Source organism: Salmo salar, chromosome ssa01, assembly GCF_905237065.1.
Source record: "Salmo salar chromosome ssa01, Ssal_v3.1, whole genome shotgun sequence".
Taxonomy (NCBI): domain Eukaryota; kingdom Metazoa; phylum Chordata; class Actinopteri; order Salmoniformes; family Salmonidae; genus Salmo; species Salmo salar.
In genome coordinates, this window is record NC_059442.1 from 56793029 (window position 1) to 56814996 (window position 21968).

Consider the following 21968-nt stretch of genomic DNA (forward strand, 5'->3'; position numbering starts at 1 on the left):
AATTGTTTTTTTTCCCCCTCATCAATGTAAATGCAATACCCCATAATGACAAAGCAAAAACAGTTTATTTGAATTTGTACAAATGTATTATAAATAAAAAGCTGAAATATCACGTTTACATAAGTATTCAGACCCTTTACTCAGTATTTGTTGAAGCACAAGCTTTCACACCTGTATTTGGTGGTCTATTTTCAGGTCTCTCCAGAGATGTTCGATGAGGTTCAAGTCCGGGCTCTGGCTGAGACACTCAAGGACATTGAGACTTGTCCCGAAGCCACTACAGCATTGTCTTGGCTGTGTGCTTAGGGTTGTTGTCCTGTTGGAAGGTGAACCTTTACCCCAGTCTGAGGTCCTGAGTGCTCTGGAGCAGGTTTTCATCTCGCTGTACTTTGCTCCGTTCATCTTTGCCTCTATCCTGACTAGTCTTCCAATCCCTGCTGCTGAAAGACATTGCCACAGCATGATGCTGCCACCACCATGCTTCACTGTAGGGATGGTGCCAGGTTTCCTCCAGATGTGACGATTGTCATTCAGACCAAAGAGTTCAGTCTTGGTTTCATCAGACCAGAGAATCTTGTTTCTCATGGTCTGAGATTCTTTATATGCCTTTTGGCAAACTCCAAGCTAACTATCATGTGCCTTTTACTGAGGAGTGGCTTCCGTCTGGCCACTCTACAATAAAGGCCTGATTGGTGGAGTGCTGCTGAGATGGTTGTCCTTCTTGAAGGTTCTCCCATCTCCACAGAGGAACTCTAGAGCTCTGTCAGAGTGACCATCGGGTTTTTGGTCACGTCTCTGACCAAGGCCCATCTCCCCCGATTGCTCAGTTTGGCCAGGCGGCCAGCTCAAGGAAGAGTCTTGGTGGTTCCATTTAAGAATGATGGAGGTTACTGTGTTCTTGGGGACCTTCAATGCTGCAGACATTTTTTGCTACCCTTACCCAGATCTGTGCCTCGACACAATCCTGTCTCGGAGTTCTACGGACAATTCCTTTGACCTCATGGCCTGGTTTTTGCTCTGACATGCACTGTCAACTATGGGACCTTATATAGACAGGTGTGTGCCTTTCCAAATCATGTCTAATCAATTTAATTTACCACAAGTGGACTCCAATCAAGCTATAGAAACATCTCAAGGATGATCAATGGATTTCGAGTCTCATAGCAAAGGGTCTGAATACTTATGTAAATTAGGTATTTATGTTTTTTATATTTAATACATTTGCAAAAAATTCTAAACCTTTTTTTGCTTTGTAATTATGGGGTATTGTGTGTAGATTGTTGAGGAATTGTATTTATTTAATCCATTTTAGAATAAGGCTGTAACGTAACAAAATGTGGAAGAAGTCAAGGGGTCTGAATACTTTCTGAATGGCACTGTATTGTTAAACATAGTATTCACACTGACATAGGGGCTAGGCCTACTGTATATTGCATTATGTCTGCCATGTCTGAGCCATGGACACGCCAAACATTGTCAATAAACAAGATTCAATTCAATAAGACTTAAAAAGAGAGTGAATTATTTGAATCAAAATGAAACAACTTGTTTTAAATAGGCTTTGTCTTAATACAGTTACAGGCACCATATTTGCTCCCTGTGGGTATATAATATTAAGGTGGATTATGGTGACTTTTACACACATCCAAAATAATAACTGAAGCTGGCAACAATAATAATAAAAAGGGGATGTCCGCTCACTGTTTTGCTGCTCCCAAACTTGATCTTTTAATAAAGCTTTGGTGAATCATATTTGTTTCAAAGCAGTCTCAAGAGCCAAAAACTATTTGAGAAATGCATTGGGCAGGACAAAAAAAAAAACATTGAGTGGAGGCTTGGTTTTTTGGAGGCTTGGTTTTTAATCAAATGAAACGAAAAACAAACAATCTGTTGTTGACAACGTTTCGAAATAGGACGGGGTCAGAAGCATGATATCATAAATCACTTCTCCTGTTCAATGGCACTGTGTGCACATTCAGGCCTACATTTGCAGTTGATATGGAATTACTAGAGGACTGAATAGTTTAGAGGAGCGCGTCTTCGGTAATCAGACGAAGGGCGCTCTTTGAAAATGGGGATGGATAGCCTACTTGAACAAGAGAAATGAAATGAAGTAGGCAGGTATGTGAATTGTGAATAATGAAAAAGCATGAGGGGAAACAACCTCCAATATTTCAAGTCACTCTCAGTAGACTATTTAAACCCCCTTTATTCATAGGCTACTTGGACAATGGCCAGGGTAAAAAGACTAAGGGGAAGGTAGACTATGCTTCGGTTTTAATCAAATTAAACGAAATGGGGGGGGTGTTTCTAAATACGAGATTTACTGGTACAAAAGGCACATCTCTCCTTCCATGGGCACTATGCGTCATGGCTGGATAAGCTCCGCTTCTGCACCCCAAATCCATTCTGTTACCATTCTGTTACTGATAAGACCTGCTTTTGGTGGGTCTTATAGAACTTCCCAATAGCGCTGCATGAAATTGTCACTTTTGTGCTTGTTTTTAAAAGACCCACCACACTTGTGCCTCCTTTAGCGCCACCTGGAAATAGAATGTTAACACAAATGGGTACTCACGCTCGTGCACACAATACATTTTTTTAAGACACACACACACACTGAAAAACACACGCTCCAGTGTCTGTGGCCGGCTGCTGAATTGTGCTACTGTGTGAGTTGTGCAGAGAGAGACAGAGAGTGGCCCTTTTTGTGTGTGTGCTTGGCAGCGTTTAGCTGTGGGAGCAGGAAGGGCCCATGGCAACACTGTCACAGCAGAGGGGGAGGTAGAGAAGAGCGAAAGCTACCATGTGTTTGATACCATTCCACAGATTCCGCTCCAGTCATTACCACGAGCCCGTTCTCCCCAATTAAGGTGCCAGCAACCTCCTGTGATATTCCTAGCTGGGAGATTTAAGAAGAGACACACAGAGGTTAATGTGAGAACATGACTCGTGGACTACTGCCATTGACACTGACAGCTAAAGTAGAGGGCCAAGCAATCACGGTCAACAGACTCTCACACTGTAACAGTGGAGGTGTTAAGAGAGCCCTACTGGACTCACTGATATGAGTGACAACACAGCACCACTCACTGGCCCAGGCCAGCAACTACAAGCTGAAGGCAGACTAGAAACCAAACATACCAAGATTCTTCCATTGGTGTCCATTGTCCAAGATCGAAAAGCCTCCGCATCTCCCTACCGTATAATCGGAGAGGAATGTGCAGAGGACACTGTATTGTCCTTATACACTCCCAAAAACACACACACATTATATCGATGCTACGCTGCAGCTCAAAGAGAATCGAACATAACAGTACCACTCAAGGACAGAACTAGACAAAGGAGGCTGGTGGGGCGGGGCTATAGGAGGACGGGCTCATTGTAACGGCTGGAATGGGATGATTGGAAAGGACTCAAACGGCCTCCTCTGGAACTACAGTAGACTCTGTTGACTCAATACAGAGTCAGAGTGATTTACTCCTGCAGTGCCTTCTCTTCATAGGCTATTAATCACTGCAGTCTTCACTTATTAAAAAGTATTGTTGTTTACAGTAGATACAGGAGCCCTTTGAGCGTTTTGTTTTTGACTCCCGAAGGCATGGCTCAGAGTGTTTTCTAAAAGTACGTTTACTGTGATTCTGTAGACGACACACACACACACACACACACACACACACACACACACACACACACACACACACACACACACAGTATGGTGCTTGAGAATGTACCATGTCAGGTCAATGCCTTTTCCCCACCCCTCATCTTCTCATCTTTACCGCATTTCCCCAAATCAAAGTTGTGATCAAGTTCTGTGTCATTGCATTTCGTTTTCGAAACGTATAGTTGCTCTAGGCGTGGAGATGAATCATCCCAGTGATGTGAAAAAGTTTGACTGATGAACAAAGTGTTTCTCCTCCCATTCGTTACTCTGGCAGATGAGCCGATTAAGGGCTGATGTAAATATCAAAGATGCTGTGGCAGATTGGATACCCTGCTGCTACTGAATCTAGATCTGGGCTCCTGCTGGAGCTTTTCAAACTGCCAACCAAATCGCTTCAGTAAATAATTGGTAGGAACGTTTGTGTATGTGTCTTTCGGTGTCTGGCAGGATCGGATGCCATTTGGGTGCTTTGTCGATTTGGATTCTGTCTGTGTGTGTGTGCGTGCTTGCGTGCGTGCGGTATGTGTGAGAGAGCTGAGTGTCTGTGTACTGATGTGAGACAATCATACAGTGTGTCTGTGCTCCAAGTCTTACGGTATGTGTGCAGACGTGAGTCGCCGTTCAACATATTCTGCTCTCTGTGTGCTCACTGTTCCTGTGTCTCTGTGTGCTCACTGTACCTGTGTCTCTGTGTGCTCACTGTACCTGTTTTTCTGTGTGACTGTTCCTGTGTCTCTGTGTGACTGTTCCTGTTTCTCTGTGTGACTGTACCTGTTTTTCTGTGTGACTGTTCCTGTGTCTCTGTGTGACTGTTCCTGTGTCTCTGTGTGACTGTTCCTGTTTCTCTGTGTGACTGTTCCTGTGTCTCTGTGTGACTGTTCCTGTTTCTCTGTGTGACTGTTCCTGTGTCTCTGTGTGACTGTTCCTGTGTCTCTGTGTGACTGTTCCTGTGTCTCTGTGTGACTGTTCCTGTTTCTCTGTGTGACTGTTCCTGTGTCTCTGTGTGACTGTTCCTGTTTCTCTGTGTGACTGTTCCTGTTTCTCTGTGTGACTGTTCCTGTGTCTCTGTGTGACTGTTCCTGTGTCTCTGTGTGCTCACTGTACCTGTTTTTCTGTGTGACTGTTCCTGTGTCTCTGTGTGACTGTTCCTGTGTCTCTGTGTGACTGTTCCTGTGTCTCTGTGTGACTGTTCCTGTTTCTCTGTGTGACTGTTCCTGTTTCTCTGTGTGACTGTTCCTGTGTCTCTGTGTGACTGTTCCTGTGTCTCTGTGTGACTGTTCCTGTGTCTCTGTGTGACTGTTCCTGTTTCTCTGTGTGACTGTTCCTGTGTCTCTGTGTGACTGTTCCTGTTTCTCTGTGTGACTGTTCCTGTGTCTCTGTGTGACTGTTCCTGTTTCTCTGTGTGACTGTTCCTGTGTCTCTGTGTGACTGTTCCTGTGTCTCTGTGTGACTGTGACTGTTTCTCTGTGTGACTGTTTCTCTGTGTGACTGTACCTGTGTCTCTGTGTGACTCTTCCTGTGTCTCTGTGTGACTCTTCCTGTGTCTCTGTGCTCCAGGCGGAGGGAGAGGACAGCCTGAAGAAGATGCAGCTGATGGAGCTGGCCATCCTCAACGGCACCTACCGAGACGCCAACATCAAGTCACGTAAGGATGACATCACCGCGCCCCTCTCCCTGGCAGGGGGGGGCAGGCACTGACTGACACGGTAGAACAGCCCTTTGTCTGTCCGGGAGCAGTGTAATTCAAACTGCTCCTTTTCGCTCACGACAAGCCCAGGAGCGTTGTGCGGTGCCATGCACAGTGGCTGAATTGAATAGTGTGCTTTTGGCTTGCGACATTCAGCGTTCACCTCGGTGCATTTTTCGTTGTTTCTTTAGTTACTTTAGTTTCCCTGCTGTCCTATTGGGTGGCACTCGGTCGAGTTCTTTTGAAGGAGGAAGAGAGGTCTGGCTCTGACTGGGCGTCCATTTTGTGTTGCTGAGGGAGATGCGTGCCTCATTCCAATCGCATGGTGTTTGTGCTGAACAGATCCCAGCCAGCACTGTTGTGCCAGAATCGAACTCAGTGCTAGAGATGAATGGAGGCAATCCTTGAAGACCTCTCTTATATTGTGCTAAATGCTGTGTAGTGGAAGCTAAGGCCAGTCTGTCAAACAGTATGTTTATGTAGCTTTTTCTCTGATTCCTGACTTATCTGATATTCTTTGAGTGTGTCCTATGATATGTGTGATAGATGCTAACTTGTGTTTTCTATCCTCCTTTTTCTTCCACCTCCTCCACCTCTCCTCCCCCCTCTGGTCTCTCCACACACCCCTCCCTCTTCCACCTCCTCCACCTCTCCTCCCCCCTCTGGTCTCTCCACACACCCCTCCCTCTTCCACCTCCTCCACCTCTCCTCCCCCTCTGGTCTCTCCACACACCCGTCCCTCTTCCACCTCCTCCACCTCTCCTCCCCCCTCTGGTCTCTCCACACACCCCTCCCTCTTCCACCTCCTCCACCTCTCCTCCCCCTCTGGTCTCTCCACACACCCCTCCCTCTTCCACCTCCTCCACCTCTCCTCCCCCTCTGGTCTCTCCACACACCCCTCCCTCTTCCACCTCCTCCACCTCTCCTCCCCCTCTGGTCTCTCCACACACCCCTCCCTCTTCCACCTCCTCCACCTCTCCTCCCCCTCTGGTCTCTCCACACACCCGTCCCTCTTCCACCTCCTCCACCTTCTCCTCCCGTGTTTTCCGCTCACTCCAGCTGCCCTTGCCTTCTCTCTTGCAGCGAACGCCCAGGCGCCCCGCATCATCGCCGGCCCCGCCCCCATGCCCCAGAACGCCCTGCGCACGTCCACCCCGGCCGGCCCCACCCTAATGCCCCTGATCCGACAGATCCAGACCTGCATGCCCAACGGCTCGCCCCACCCGGGCGTCATGACCCAGGGTCCCGAGTCGGGCCTCATATACGCGTCGCCGTACGATTACCCCTACACGCTGGCCCCTGCCACCTCCATCCTGGAGTACCCCATCGACTCCAGCGGGGTGTTAGGTAAGCATGCGTGCCCCTGCGATTGCCCCGCAGCCCCCCACCAACACCACCACCCCCATGGCCAGTGGAACCCCGCCCCCACGCTGATCCTGCGCCACTCCTCCTAAATACAGCCCCGCAGCCCCCATTCCCACTTTTGCGACGACCCCCCCCCCTTCAGAATAATACCACACTCCCCCTGCTCTCGCCCTCGCCCGCCCCAGCCTCCCAGGAGATACCACTGAAAGAGAGGGGTCAGCAACAGAAGAAAAAATAACATTCCAGCTCTTTACTGCATCTTTCTTTTCACTATCATGAGACACTTCTCTCCTCTAAAAAGCCCTTTAAGAAATGTGTGCATAAATGAACTGGAAGTTAAGTGCTCTACTGGCTCTGTAAGAGGGAGCGGTTTCATTCGGAAAAGGGTCCTTACCCTCCTCTCTCCCAGTCCCTGCATACACACGCAGCCCTATGGCTTTGAAAAAAGCCACTTTAGAAAATATCATATTACAAACGCGACTTGACTCCATTAAGACAGACTGTACCCAAAGGCACATTGTAAATCTGAACTGTTACCAATGCACCAAAATGTCAACAGCAGCTTGTCCAATAGGGTTGAGCACAATCTAGACAGCCAGGGTGTGTCCTGTCAGCCATTAGCAGCCAGAGTTCCGCCTAATGCAGTGGACCAAGCCTCCAACTGTGTGTCTGGGAGAAGGGGGGGGTTGAGTGAGTGAGTGTAGGTGTTACTGTGTGGGGGGGGGGGTGGCGGGGGGGTCGAGGAGCGGCGGAGCCCAGTGAAGATTTCACCCTGTCTCTCTCTCTTGTGTGACCTATACAGCGTCCTCAAAGGCCGAAGAGCTGCCCCTCTACCTGGGGTTTCAGACCTGTCACTTTCCCATCACTGTGCAGCGAGGAGAGCCCTCCAACCGGCCTCCCTTTTAAAGAAATGCCCCTTCACTCCCTCTTTCCCTCCATCCCCTCAAACAACACACACACACCCACCTCCTCATCCCCCTCCTCCCTCCGCGCCACCACACGCTGGACTGGTTGAGGATTGTCCCTCTCTGAGCATCCACAAGCCACAAGGGGAAGCCTCGGCCCTTCCTCTTTTAACGTCTGTTCAAAGTGACGTGTGTGTTACTGATCAACCCTTTTTGATTTCCTGTCCTGATGATGATGATGATGATGATGATGATATATTTGTGTACGATGATGAGGGAGAACTGAGCTCCACCTTGCTGCAGAACCCCCTTGGGGGCGCCCCCCTCTCTCTGGGTGTGGCTTGGGGGCGTCCTGAGGGGTAACATGAGGACGGGGAGGGGTCAGTGGGGGTCGACAGAAAGAGGCTGCGGAGCCAATGGGGGAGATGGTGTGTGTTGGCGATGGGGCACCTGCAGTTAAAGCATCTAGGCTTGACAGGCTTTCTTCACGAAGGGATTTTAGGACATTCTGTCCCGACACTGACAGTCTTAACTTCACTCTTATGAAAAATATTGACAGAATGAGACTTTCAGCTCACGTGTAGCCACTCCAGATGACAGTCAGTGAGTGAACAACATAGTATAACGCATTTTTGCATCCACTCAAACGGAGTGTCCTAAAATGGCTTCGGGAATAGGGGCCTGGTGTGTGTTGCTTCTCAAAGGACAGACAGGAACTCCTGGCACTAATTCACCGTTCCCTTCCTTTATTCTATAGGTGTGGCTTTCCCCACGAAAGGCTAAAAGAGTTTCACGGATCCTTACTGAGCCCCTCATGCGCTTTTGTTTCACAGCTGCCTTTGAGTGTAATGAACCAAGAGCCGGGCATATGGCAGGCAGACAGGCAGACAGACAGGCAGACAGACAGGCAGACAGACAGACAGGCAGACAGGCAGACAGACAGGCAGACAGACAGGCAGACAGACAGACAGGCAGACAGACAGACAGACAGACAGACAGACAGACAGACAGACAGACAGACAGACAGACAGACAGACAGACAGACAGACAGACAGACAGGCTCCCTCACTACTGATGTTTACACCGGCCAAACCTCCCCAAAGAGGCACGGGCCTTAACGCCATGCATTATGTGTGAGTGTGTATGTGCATCCTGTACACACATTCATATATGTATATTTCCGCAGACCTACGGTATGCGACTGTTCCACTGACTGCTATGTCTGGGATTGAAAATCTATACAATACTGTCACGCTTTACTAATCACTTAATTCATTGCCTTTTTTTCTACCTATTCTTTTTTTAAATTATTTTATAAGAGATGTTCATTTTTTTACTACTGCAAATGTGCCTAAAAGCTTTCATCTCTGGGCTTTAACCAGAGAGTGAGTGATCAGTATTATATTTCAAACGAATAACTGAAGAGATGCACTTCCTGATGCGCAACCTGAGATTATGTGACTAGTAAAGCTCCCCTCTGTGTGTGTGTATGTGTGTATGCATAAATGCCTAATTTCTGCAAATTTGTAACAAGGACTCAAGAAAACAATGGATCCTTACAGTCAAGGTTACTCCATAGTCACGAATGCTACTATGTCCAAGATTTCTCCTTGTTACGATGAAGTATATGAGTATAATTTGTGCCTTAACATGTATTTCTAAAGATTTTTCCTAATTGTGTTACATGTGTTTGGTCGTGTAAACCTTGATGATATGACGAATTGACTTGATGGAAACGGCGAAGGAGGAAATGACCTAATCCTTGTTTTGGTCATGTTGTTGCAATCCGAGCAGGTGCAGTGACTAAGGTTCGAAGGCACGAACTGCGGGTCCATCCTTACCAAAGGATAGTGACCGCAGACAGAGGTTAGTTTAGCTCTTATGCATTTGTGTTTTATTGCCAATGCCTGCTCACTGTTGGTCCTGATCTGTTTTGCAACATGTACAAATTGTTCAGCTAGTCGTTCCGGTTTGTGATGTGATGCAACATACTGCACACCCTTCCTAGTCTTGGCCTCTGAGAAACATTTATTTGGAATACATTTGTTCTCAGAGTGCATACGTGGAGGGCTGTACGAGGTGATTCTGAGAACTAGTGACCACAACACAGTAGCCTAATGATGCTTTTGCTATCTAGGTAGAGACACAAACATACACACCTGCGTTTAAAAAACAAACTACTCTACTCTATTATTTCGATGACTTTATGAATCTGACATGATGTCGATGACAAATAATGGACTATACCCCTTCAAAGAAAAGAACATCAAATTGCCTGTGTTTTAGTTTCCCCCTCCGTTCAACGAGAAGGTGGCAATTTTATTTCAAATGCACTTAAGTCTTCAGCTTCTTACGTGGATAATGTAACGTTTTAATTGATCAATTATGTCCATTTGTATTTATTTGTTTGCGGAAATTGATTTTTGGAGAACCTGACCCATTGTATTGTCAAGGACAACACAGAAGTGGGTGTAAACCTGTCATGTTCTATTTGGGTTTTTTCACGGTCTATTTGGTCTGCAGTATCTTCCCATTTTTCCGACAGTATTTTTTTTTAAAGTCTCAACAACGACGTTATAAGTAAAGAGGGATGGACACATGGTAGGCTATAGACTGGAAATGGTTTGATTCTGCAGATAGGGAAACAAACAAAACAGTCAGACCTTTTACTCGCTAAAGTCTACACACGTCACACCTTCTTTTCTAAGTCCATACAGAACTTGTAATACTCCCACTGAATATTGAGAATTAATCGAGCTAGTAATTAGAGAAGAAACCATTTGTGAAATTACACAAGCAACAAGAAATTTGCAGGATCTGTTCTCTATCAGTGCCTTTACTCTGTTTTATCCTTGTACCCTAGTGCTTAATACACCAAGTATGCCTTGTACATACACCCACACTGTGTATCATCACATTTCACTACAGGTAATTACTTGTACCCAATCAAGTGAAGTGTTTGCAAGTGCCAGAAAATGTGATGCAAATGCCAATTGAAAACTGCCTACATGCAGAAATTTTGGGATAAATAAACCTACATTTTAGTACATACATTGAAGTTGAAAACCCAGTGAAGTTGTTTAAACTGTAATACTGTTTAAATAACTCCAATTCACGAATCACCTTTTTTTGCTGCTAGATGATGTGGAACAATTAACATATATAATTAACAGTATATACAAACTGGGTGTAAGGATATTCAGGTTTCGGCACTGTAGCTCTCTCTGTGAATTGCCTCTGAAAACTTGATAGCTCAAATCTGCCCTAAAACAAATAAATGAATATAAAAATAACTGTAATATAGAGTTACTTAAGAAGTGCATATTATACAAAGGGTATTATTACTAAAAGGTCAAACCTTAATCCATAATGATAATGAATGATAATAATGGTAAAGGATAGGTAACACTGACAAATTTAATGAGAAACCAACATCCGATGAAATTGCACAAAGGCCTGTATTCAATCTACCTCTTCATAGGTTTGGCTCCCACACTCTGATGAACAGTTTTACACCATTAAAACTTTGGTTTATCCAAACATTACTGTAATACAACATAATATGATTGACGTATCAGTGCTGTTTTGGGGGTTGAACCATGAGGCAGGTGGATTGAGTGCAGGCCAACCGGTCAAGCCTGTATGTAAGAGGCAGGCTGACTCTGGTGGAAGCAGGGAGGAAGCTAAGATGGCGTCTGAAATGTGGGCCTTTTTATCAGCTCATATTGGCAAAGATGTTGAACGGTCTCAAAATAGTAAATACACTATCAAATCAGTACATCAATTGGGGTCTAGAGATTTACAGTGCCTTCAGGAAGTATTCACAGCCTGAATTTAAAATGAATTAAGTTGAGATGTTGTGTCAGTGATGTGGACAACACCCCATAATGTCGAGGTGGAATTGTTTTTAGAAATGTTTACAACTTAAAAATGAAAAGCTCAAGTCTTGAGTCAGTAAGTATTCAACCCTTTTGCTATGGTAAGCCTAGTAATAATATGCCTGTTGAGGACAGACGTTCCGCTAGCAGAACGCCTAGCCAATATCCAATGGAACAGCAGGGCGCAAAATACAAAACCTCAAAAATCCAATCATTTAAATTTCTCAAACATACGACTATTTTACACCATTTTAAAGATACACTTCTCCTTAATCCAACCACATTGTCCGATTTCAAAAAGGCTTTACAGCGAAAGCAAAACATTAGATTATGTTAGGAGAGTACATAGACCAAAATAACCACACAGCCATTTTCCAAGCAAGGATATATGTCACAAAAACCCAAAACACAGCTAAATGAAGCACTAACCTTTGACGATCTTCATCAGATGACACTCCTAGGACATCATGTTACACAATACATGTATGTTTTGTTCAATCAAGTTCATATTTATATCCAAAAACAGCATTTTAAATTAGCGCGTGATGTTCAGAAAATGTATTCCCACCAAAAACTTCCGGTGAATTTACAAAAATACTCATCATAAAAGTTGACAAAATGCATAACAATGATTTTAAGAATTATAGCTACAGTACTCCTTTATGCAACCGCTGTGTCAGATTTTAAAATGGCTTTACGGAGAAAGCACATTTTTCAATATCCTGAGTACATAGCTCACCATCACAGAAACCTATACAGACACCCGCCAAGTTGGGGCAACATAAACTCAGAATTAGTATTATAAATATGCTCTTACCTTTGCTGATCTTTGTCAGAATGCACTCCCAGGACTGCTACTTCCACAAGAAATGTTGTTTTTGTTTGAAATAATCCATATTTATGTCCAAATACCATTTTGTTTGTGCGTTCAGGTCACTATCCAAAGGCTAACGCGTGAGCGCAATTCGAGACACAAAAAGTCCAAATGTTCCATTACCGTACTTAGAAGCATGTCAAACGCTGTTTAAAATCAATCTTTATGGTATTTTTAACATAAAATTGCGATAATATTCTAACCGGACAATAGCGTATTCATTCAAGGAGAAAAAGGAGGAACAGCGTGCTCGCGGGACTGCGCATATCCAATCTCTTTGTCCCCAGGCAGTCCACTCAGTAACTGAGCTCCTATACTCTGCCCAGTGACAGGAGAATGCTCAAACCACTTTCTGAAGGCTTTTGACAGCCAATGGAAGCCTTAGGAAGTGCAACATGACCCCACAAATACTGTAGCTTCGAAAGGGACTAGAAAGAAGAACTACAATTCTCAGATCCTCCACTTCCTGGTTGGATTTTTCTCAGGTTTTTGCCTGCCATATGAGTTCTGTTATACTCACAGACACCATTCAAACAGCTTTAGAAACTTCAGAGTATTTTCTATCCAAATCTACTAATAATATGCATATTCTAGTTTCTGGGCAAGAGTAGTAACCAGTTTAATTTGGGTATGTTTTTCATCCGGCCGTGAAAATACTGCCCCCTATCCTTAACAGGTTTTAACAAGTCACATAATAAGTTGCATGGACTATGTGTGCAATAGTAGTGTTTAACATGATTTTTAAATTACTACCCCATCTCTCTACCCCACACATACAATTATCTTTAAGGTCCCTCAGTCGAGCAGTGAATTTCAAGCACAGATTCAACCACAAAGACCAGGGAGGTTTTCCTGTGTTTCGCAAAGAAGGGCACCTATTGGTAGATGGGTAAAAAAAGAGACATTGAATATCACTTTGAGCATGGTGAAGTTATTAATTGTACACGTTTGATGGTGTATCAATACACCCAGTCACTACAAAGATACAGGCCCCCTTCCTAAATCAGTTCCGGAGAGGAAGGAAACCGCTCAGTGATTTCACCATGAGGCTAATGGTGATTTTAAAACAGTTACAGAGTTTAATGGCTGTGATAAGAAATAACTGACGATGGATCAACAACATTGTAATACTAACATAATTGACAGAGTGGAAAGAAGGAAGCCTGTAGGAAAATAATATTCCAAAACATACATCCTGTTTGCAATAAGGCACTAAAGTAATAGTGTAAAAGATGTGGCAAAGAAATACACGTTTTTTCCTGAATACAAAGCGTTATGTTTGGGGCAAATCCAACCCAACACATCACTGTGTACCACTCTTCATATTTTGAAGAATGGTGTTGGCTGCATCATGTTATGGGTATGCTTGTCATCGGCAAGGACGAGGGAGTTTTGTAGGATAAAAATAAATGCAATACAGCTAAGCATAAACAAAATCCCAGAGGAAAACCTGGTTCAGCCTGCTTTCCACCAGACACTGGGAGACAAATTCACCTTTCAGCAGGACAATGACCTAAAATACAAGGCCAAATATACACTGTTGCTTTCCAAGATAACATTGAATGTTCCTGACTGGCCTAGTTAAATTTCTGACTTAAATTGGCTTGAACATCTATGGCAAGACTTGAAAATGGCTGTCTAACAATGATCAACAACCATCTTTTTATTTATTTATTTAAACCCGGTAAGTTGACTGAGAACACATTCTCATTTACAGCAACGACATGGGGAATAGGTTCAGGGGAGAGGAGGGGGGATGAATGACAAAACACTACACAGGGCAATGTCCCCAATCACTGCCTTGGGTTATTGGGATATTTGGGGAGGGGGGGGGGGGACAAGAGGACAGAGTCCAACACCACTTCCAGCAGCATCTGGTGTCCCATCTAGGGTCTGACCAGGACCAACCCTGCTTAGCTTTTGAGGCAAGCCAGCGGTGGGATGCAGGGTGGTATGCTGCTGGCAAAATGCTCTGGTGGTATCTTGACAGTGCTTGACACATTATTTAAGAATAATGGGAAACTATTGTACAATCCAGGTGTCCAAAGCTCTTAGAGAAAAAAACTCTTACCCAGAAACTCAAAGCTGTAATCGCTGACTCTAACATGTATTGACTCGGGGGGGGTTGAATACTTATCTAATCAACATATTATTACTCTTTTATTTCCCATTAATAAAAATTACAGAGTATTTTGTGTAGATCATTGACAATCTTTTTTCAATGAAACACATTTTAATTCCACTTTATAACACAACAAAATCTGGGAAAAGTAAAAGGGTTTGAATACGTTCTGAAGGCACTGTATACAGTATATCCTATTTAGATTTTCCTCTGGACACTTTACAGTGCATTAGAAAGCATTTTACAACAGCTCTCAACGATACAGTTCTTAAGCTCTTAATACAGTAAGATTTACAATATTTTGTCAATCTGGTAAAGGAAGCCTTTCTTTTTTTCTTTACATCTGTTTGAATGTTGCTTCATTTGAAAAGAGAGACTACGGCACAAATCTTATTTTGCACTGAATGATTTTAAAAAGTCAAAAGCATTCTTCATCTCCTCTGCTCCAGTCAGAAGGGCAGAACCTCAGACGATGAAATGAAACATATGATCTAAGCTGCATACGTCTTAAACGGACCACTGTGGAGTGGACAGAGAATTCTAGGGTCCATTTTGGATGAGAAATTGCCAGAGTATGAATGCATTTTCCAGAAATATTCCACTTGAGAATTTTTTTAAATGTTTTACTGTAAGCTTCTTTAAATGTTTTGTTGTTGCAAAGAAAATAGTATTTACTTGTGGCTTCTTGAAATATATATATAAATATATATAAAAAATATAAAGCAGGAATGTATATGAAATGTCAGAAATAGCAAGGATTATTCTATAGGGCTATTTGTAGGAAAGACAAATATGCATCATAGCAGCTTTATAGCACCACTTTAGAAAATGTCCTATATTTTTGAATATATTTTAGGGCTTTATACAAAAGACAGGACCTTTTCAGTGTTTATATGCAAGTGCATTTTATATTATGTGTCCTGTGAATTGTATATTGTCTCCTAAGCTGAGGGCACTGGCTGAAGTGACGGCTTTAGCATGCTCACAGCTTAAACTTCCATGGCTAGTGTGCTATTCTAGAAAATACCATGTAGTGTTGCTTTGTATCATTAAAGCAAAGATTTTCATGCTTGTTGTAAATAGAAAACATACTTTGAAAAGGCAATAAAAAAAATTATATTGAGTAAAAAAAAAAAAAGACAAACACTGTTTTGGCCCAAAATAATTTTTTCCCACAACGATGTGGTCTTCTTGAATTTCTCACTGTATCCTCTCAAAAATTAATTGATTCTAAAACAATGAGACTTATATTCACGTCCACCACTACTAGCCGCTTGACTCTTGAACCTCTGAAGTGCTCTAATACTTATTAGCAGTCAGGTAACAATAACTTTACTGACTGTTGTCCACGACTATACCTTCCTCCATCTCATTTGGATCTTTCCCTCTGCCTAGATTTACTGTCCATTTACTTGACTGCTACTAACCATTAGAACTACTGTAATTGTCTTTTTTAATTTCCTCCTTTTTAACACGAGGGGACGGGACTGTCTTTCACGTTATGTAAAATCATGCTTTCATGACTTTACGACATTGTTAAGGATATAGATGATTAGCTCTTCCTGAACTCTTGGATTCAATCAACCCATCATATGAATTGTCCTTTATCTATACAAACAGAAGGATGCATGATTTGTTTTCATTTCGGACACGGCGTTTTGCTTCCAGCGCTCTGGCTTCGGTCAAAGCGAAGGTGTTGTGGAAGATATGGAAACATATGGTGACACGTGTAGATTGGTCGGTCACAGTTGTGGCGAAATCGCATGGTGGATTGCATGGATGCATGGTATAGCTCTGATTAGTTAAGCCATGTTTTCATCCTGCTGTCGCTAGCTGAGACTAATCTCCTCTCTATCTTTTTTCTTTCCTTTCATTTTTGTTTCTCTCTTTTTATAATTTTTCTCTCTTTTCTGTTTGTTTCTTAACCCCCCCCCCCCAGCCGCCACTGGCAACTAACCCCTGACCTTCTGAAATCTTCAACCAATGACGACCTGGCCATTGCCCGCAGATCAGTTCTTTGGTAGAAGGGGAAAAAAGCAGCCTTGGCTTGTTACAGTCAGTCAAGGCACAGCTTCTCATCACCTGACTAATGGACACACTACAATGGCTTGGCAGCCACCTCCTGCCTGCCCAGTCTGCTTATTAGGGGGACAGATACTGGCTCTAGACCTGCACTGAATCATTGTTAAGCAATAAGGTCTGATATGCCCCCTCTTATCCTCCCTGACCGAGTCCCCGCCAAGCAACCCCCAAACACACCACACTCTAAAACACCCTGGTAACGCCCGGTTGGTCGCCTCCTGAAGATCAAGAAGGATGCAAACCTCCACTCCCCGACCGCCCAAAATCACCGTACCCCCTGGTCCTGCCACATCGCCCAGGTGACCTTCCCACTGTCATGGTAAATGAGCTGACTATGAATGTATAGCAGCGTGGTGAGTCCTGCCGAGTGCGTGCATGCATGCACTTCTCTCTCTCTCTCTCTCTCTCTCTCTCTCTCTCTCTCTCTCTCTCTCTCTCTCTCTCTCTCTCTCTCTCTCTCCATCTAGCCCTGCCAACTGATGACCCATCTCTCTTCACTGACTATGAAGTCCTGGGTCTTTTATGACATGGAGACTGAGGAGGGTTCATTTAAGCAGGACTTGAAGAGAGACTAGGGGCTCTATTCAATCAGACAATCTGCATAGTGGTTGTTTTGGCTGTGTGTCAGAGGTGAAACTGCGTTAGAGCTGTCAAATCCACAAGTGGTTCCTGGCATTATACCTAAAGCGGACATTGCCATTGGCTGCATGGAGTCACATTAAGAGAAATTCCATGCAGCCTTGATAACAAGTTCAAACGCTGGAATATGAGATGTAATCTACACCTAGATTAGGCTGATAGAAATCCTCATGATTTGGCGTCATTATTTCCATATAGCCTACACTTTCTTCTTCTGCACTTCCTAACGCGAGTGGGATGGGTGTGGCTTTGTGACAATGATCAAGAGCAGCTGATCACCAATTTGACAGCTGCAATGCAGTTACATCTCCGACACCGCCAAAACATCCGCTGTGTTGGGTGTCGGCTATCGCCGGTTAACACTTCACCTGATTTAATCTAGGCCCTCGGGTCAAACAGAGAGTTTCAAGCATATAGAAGGAAAGTACCTGCCCTGTTACCTGGCATTGTCGTTGTTGTTTTTCTGCCATAAAGAAATATCTTGCAGTCAACTGTTTCTTTGAGGATGTAAAAGCCATGCTTGCCTATCTGCTGTACAAATGTATTGAAATTGTAGATACATGTGTAAAAATGGGGGAGAGCACCAATGTAAAGAAAATAGACACTTTTATTATACATGGGTGCTCATGGGAAAGAAAAAAAATCTATTTTTCAAAAACATAGTCTTTTATACCTTCGACTATTGTAAAGAGAAATTTTTAATGAAAACCTTTATGTCATGAAAACAATCCTGTTTTCTTTCTGTGGATGGAGAGTGAAGACCAAAACAACCTTTCATTTTAATTCGGGGTTGAGGATTTAACTGAAGTGTAAAAAACGACAAAGTGCCTTATTTTACTCATGGTTTCTGATATCTGAATGTGTCATCAGCCTTTAAGCTGCAGGACAAGTCAGTACACACAGTCTGTCAGCCACTGAGAGATGCCCTGAGACGGAGTCAGTCACCTCAGCCTTGTTGTTACACTAGACAGACACAGTAGGTCCCGTTCCATACATACATAAGAGTACTTTTTGGTGGCTCCATAGCACAGAAGGCCGGTGGAAACTTAATTGGGGAGGACGGGTTCATAGTTATGGCTGGAATGGAATAAATTGAATGGTATCGAACACATCAAACACATGGTTTCCATCACAGGAGCCTGCTGAGGGGAGAACGGCTCATAATAATGGCAGGAACAGAGCAAATGGAAAAGGATCAAACACCTGGAAACCATGTGTTTGGTGTATTTGATACCATTCCACTTATTCCGCTCCAGTCATTAACACAAGCCCGCTCTCCCCAATTAAGGTGCCACCAACCTCCTGTGGTTTCCATGTGTTTGATACCATTCCATTTACTCCATTCCAGACATTATTATGAGCCGTCCTCCCTTCAGCAGCCTCCTGTGCTCCATAGAGTAGTAATATCAGTAGTATACCAGTAGTATACCCAGGGCCGGCTCCAGGCATAAGCAACATAAGAAGTCCAACTCGTGCCAGCGTCGCCGTGGGACTCATTGGGTTAATATGGGCAAAATATGTAGAATTGCAGGAAATTAGCTTTAAAACTGCAACAATTTCGCCCTACACCATGGTAAAATTGGTAGAATTGCAGGAAATTAGCTTTAAAACTGTAAAAACAAAAAAATCTCTCTGCCCCAGTGGCATAATGAGTAGAATTGCCTGAAATGTGTTATGAAATTGAAAAAGATTCTCTCCGCCCCATAGCAAAATCTGTGGAAGTGCAGAAAACTTGCTTTAAAACTGCAACATTTTCTCTACACCCCATGGCAAAATGTGTAGAATTGCAGGAAATTTACTTTAGAATGTACATTTGTCTCTCCGTTATCAAGAGGGGGGCCACAAAAAAAAATGTGCCCGCTTGGTGGGGGGGCCCCCAACCAAATCTCTCTTGGGGCCCTCAAAATGATAGAGCCGGCCCTGAGTATACCAATACTGTCCGAGTCAGTGTCTACACAGTCCTATCAATGTCCTAAAGGGAGAAATAGTATTATAATGATTGTAAAACAGAGCGGTAACATGTCTAATTGGCCTTCTTATGGTTTTTCACCATGAATCTTCTGAGACCGGTTGTCTTTGTCTGTGGATGAGGGCCTCAGCTCAGAGTTGCCCAATTATTATATCCAGTAGTAGTAGCTACTCATGCCAGGACAGTCCCAAGGTTTTTCTTGACATTCTCCAGATAGTCGAGCATGTCTTTACCTTTCCTTGAGTGGAGGGTCTGTGGTTCTTTATAAATAGACTGTGTTTCACTGTTATAAGTGCTGTTCTGGACTGCCTTATGTAGGAGTTGTCATTGGCATAGACATCCCACTACCCGTAGAGCTGAGTTCTCTACCATGATGTAGTTCTCTATCACCTATCACATGAGATGAGGACTTGTCTTTTTTTGCCCTCCTGATTTACTTTCTATAGAGGAGTATTGGGTCGGTAGTCTCGGTGACCAGACATCTGCTGACTCGGCATCTGCGGTAGTTCTAGGTGAAGGGTTTATGTGATTGTGGTAACTAGGTGGTTGACTGTAAAGCCTGCATGTACTTCCCGGTCTACACCAAAACATTGCTCCACATCCCCTTCTTTATTTACTATGCAACAGAATGGCCTCTAGTGGTTTATGGAGAGTTTCTGTGTCTCAGATTGTGTCTTAATGTGTGTGCCGTTTAGTTTCAGTCTCAGTATTATGTTTCAGAAATTGTTCTGTTGTGCAATTGCATATTATTATGATCGGTTATAAATGATGAATTAGTATGTATTCTCAATAAGATTCTGATTCTGATTATTGTCATACCTATTATTATTTAAGATAATGGATTGACTTTGAAGTAAGACTAATATTTTACATAAAATGTTATTGGTGATAAAATAATGGTGGCAAACAAATGGTTTTATTAGTTGTGAGTGAAAACATATCATAGCCAATAAAGCATGGCAATCCCATCCCTTAATGACGTGCATGTTATGCTATTATCAGAGGTTTTTATTTGTGCTATTTTGACAGCATTATTCTTGAACTGGTGTTTTTTTTCTGAGTGTGCAAATCATTCTGTTAGCATTTACTCCATGAATTGTGTGTAACCATACCCAAATGATTGCCTACGAGAAAACAATATGTCTATTTGCAGCCATTGTTCTAAGTTTCTAATGTATTTTTATATCTTATTTTCTATGTGTGTAAGACAAAATATTAAATTACTTCTTTACAGATTTGAATTACATAAACGACAAAATCAGCTACATTATTTGCTTCATTTGAGATTCTTTGTAGTTTATTAAATCAGTGTTTCATAATCCTGGTCCTGCTAATTACAGTTTTTGCCCTAGCACTACACACCTGATTCCACTAATCAACTCATCAAACCTTTGATTGGTGGAATCAGTTGTCTGGTGCTAGGGAAAAAAACTCAAATGTGCACCCTTTGGGTACCCAGGACCAGGATTAAGAAACACTGCATTAAATTAACTCCTTGACAAAGCCTTATCTCTATTACTGATTCCGATCATTGACGTTTTTCCTTTCCTCACATTTAGGGATGTTTGGTTGTGGCATGTTTCATTTAGCCCGTATTATTTTAATAAATGTTTCCAAACAGACATATTAACAAAGAACACTTGTTTTATTACCATCCTGAGGGCACTACTTAACTTTAGAGAGTCTGCCTCAAAAGGCTATAGGAGTTATTACCATACGTCTGTATAATGCGGTGGTAATTGTCAGCTATGAAACACTTGATGACGCATACATCTAGCTATGAAGTCCTAACCCTCTTACATCACTGGGCCATTTGACTCAATCAAACATACCAGATGCTTATTTTATGAGCATGTTGTTCTCTCAATAGTTACTGATAAAAATGACCTTACGTTTCAGAGTACTTGAAATAGATTTGAACAATCCTGTTTAAAAAAAAAAAAAAATGTTGCAAACTCTTTGATAAACGTCTCGTTATCTTTTGCCAAAGTATTAATCTGTGTTTTATTTCAACCCCCTATAAAATACCCAAGTTTGAAGTCAATTTGAGATGCATCTACGGTCAATGTTTTTCAGGGTGGCTTTATTGACTTGAGTTTTGTACAGTAACAATGGCTACTCCCCTCTGCATCTAGGGTAAAAGATAAAAGGATTGACCGTAGTTTGTTCTGGAAATGATGTAGCTTCATGAAGGTTTCATATAGAATCCTAGAAAATTGGGACACCCCAGAGGAAGAACGTTTTCATTGGCCTAGAAATCTGCTCTATCCTGAGGAGTTTATGGAAAAGTATGGTAGGAAAATACAAGTGGCACAATTTCGGTAGGTACCAACCCTAAGGTTCTTAAACAAATGAAACTTGAGAAAATCTTACTTGAAGAACTACGTCGTAGCGTACTGAGAAACATTATATTCCACATCACTGGCTTAAACGTCGTAGCGTACTGAGAAACATTATATTCCACAACACTGGCTTAAACTTGAAGAACAGTGGGAAAGGAGCCTGGTGAGTTGACAAAGTTGTGTTTGTGTTGTTTACTTATGCAGTGTAGTTTATACAGTGAAGGATGACCCCTGATCACTGATACAGAAGCAGAGAGGAACACAGTGTGGTACAGAGGTGGGGTGGATGGCCAATCAATACCCCATTTCACACTTTCTGACATTGGAAGGCATGGATGGACATGTAATTGGGAATTGTGGGATTACTATCTGCTGTTATCTCCACAGCATGAATCTAAAGTCAGTGGAGCATTCCTCAGATGCCCAAATGGCCACTGG

The 21968-nt window shown here is 43.0% G+C and overlaps 1 protein-coding gene across 4 annotated transcripts in view; it reads left to right on the forward strand.

The window, feature by feature from the left end:
* The window catches only part of LOC106605787 (protein quaking), a 104725-nt gene extending 83915 nt beyond the window's left edge, over positions 1-20810 (forward strand). Inside the window, exons 5-8 of one of the 4 annotated variants that reach the window (XR_006770183.1) lie at positions 5225-5312; positions 6414-6701; positions 7522-9490; positions 16438-20810. Coding sequence is in view for 3 of the 4 variants with exons in the window: in XM_014201729.2 (XP_014057204.1) it covers positions 5225-5312; positions 6414-6808 (483 nt within the window). In the remaining variant the exon portion in view is untranslated. Of the gene's footprint in view, positions 1-5224; positions 5313-6413; positions 7399-7521; positions 9524-16437 lie in introns of those variants that run through there. The other 3 variants (XM_014201744.2, XM_014201737.2, XM_014201729.2) reach the window with 3 other exon arrangements.
* Positions 20811-21968: the final 1158 nt, after the last annotated feature.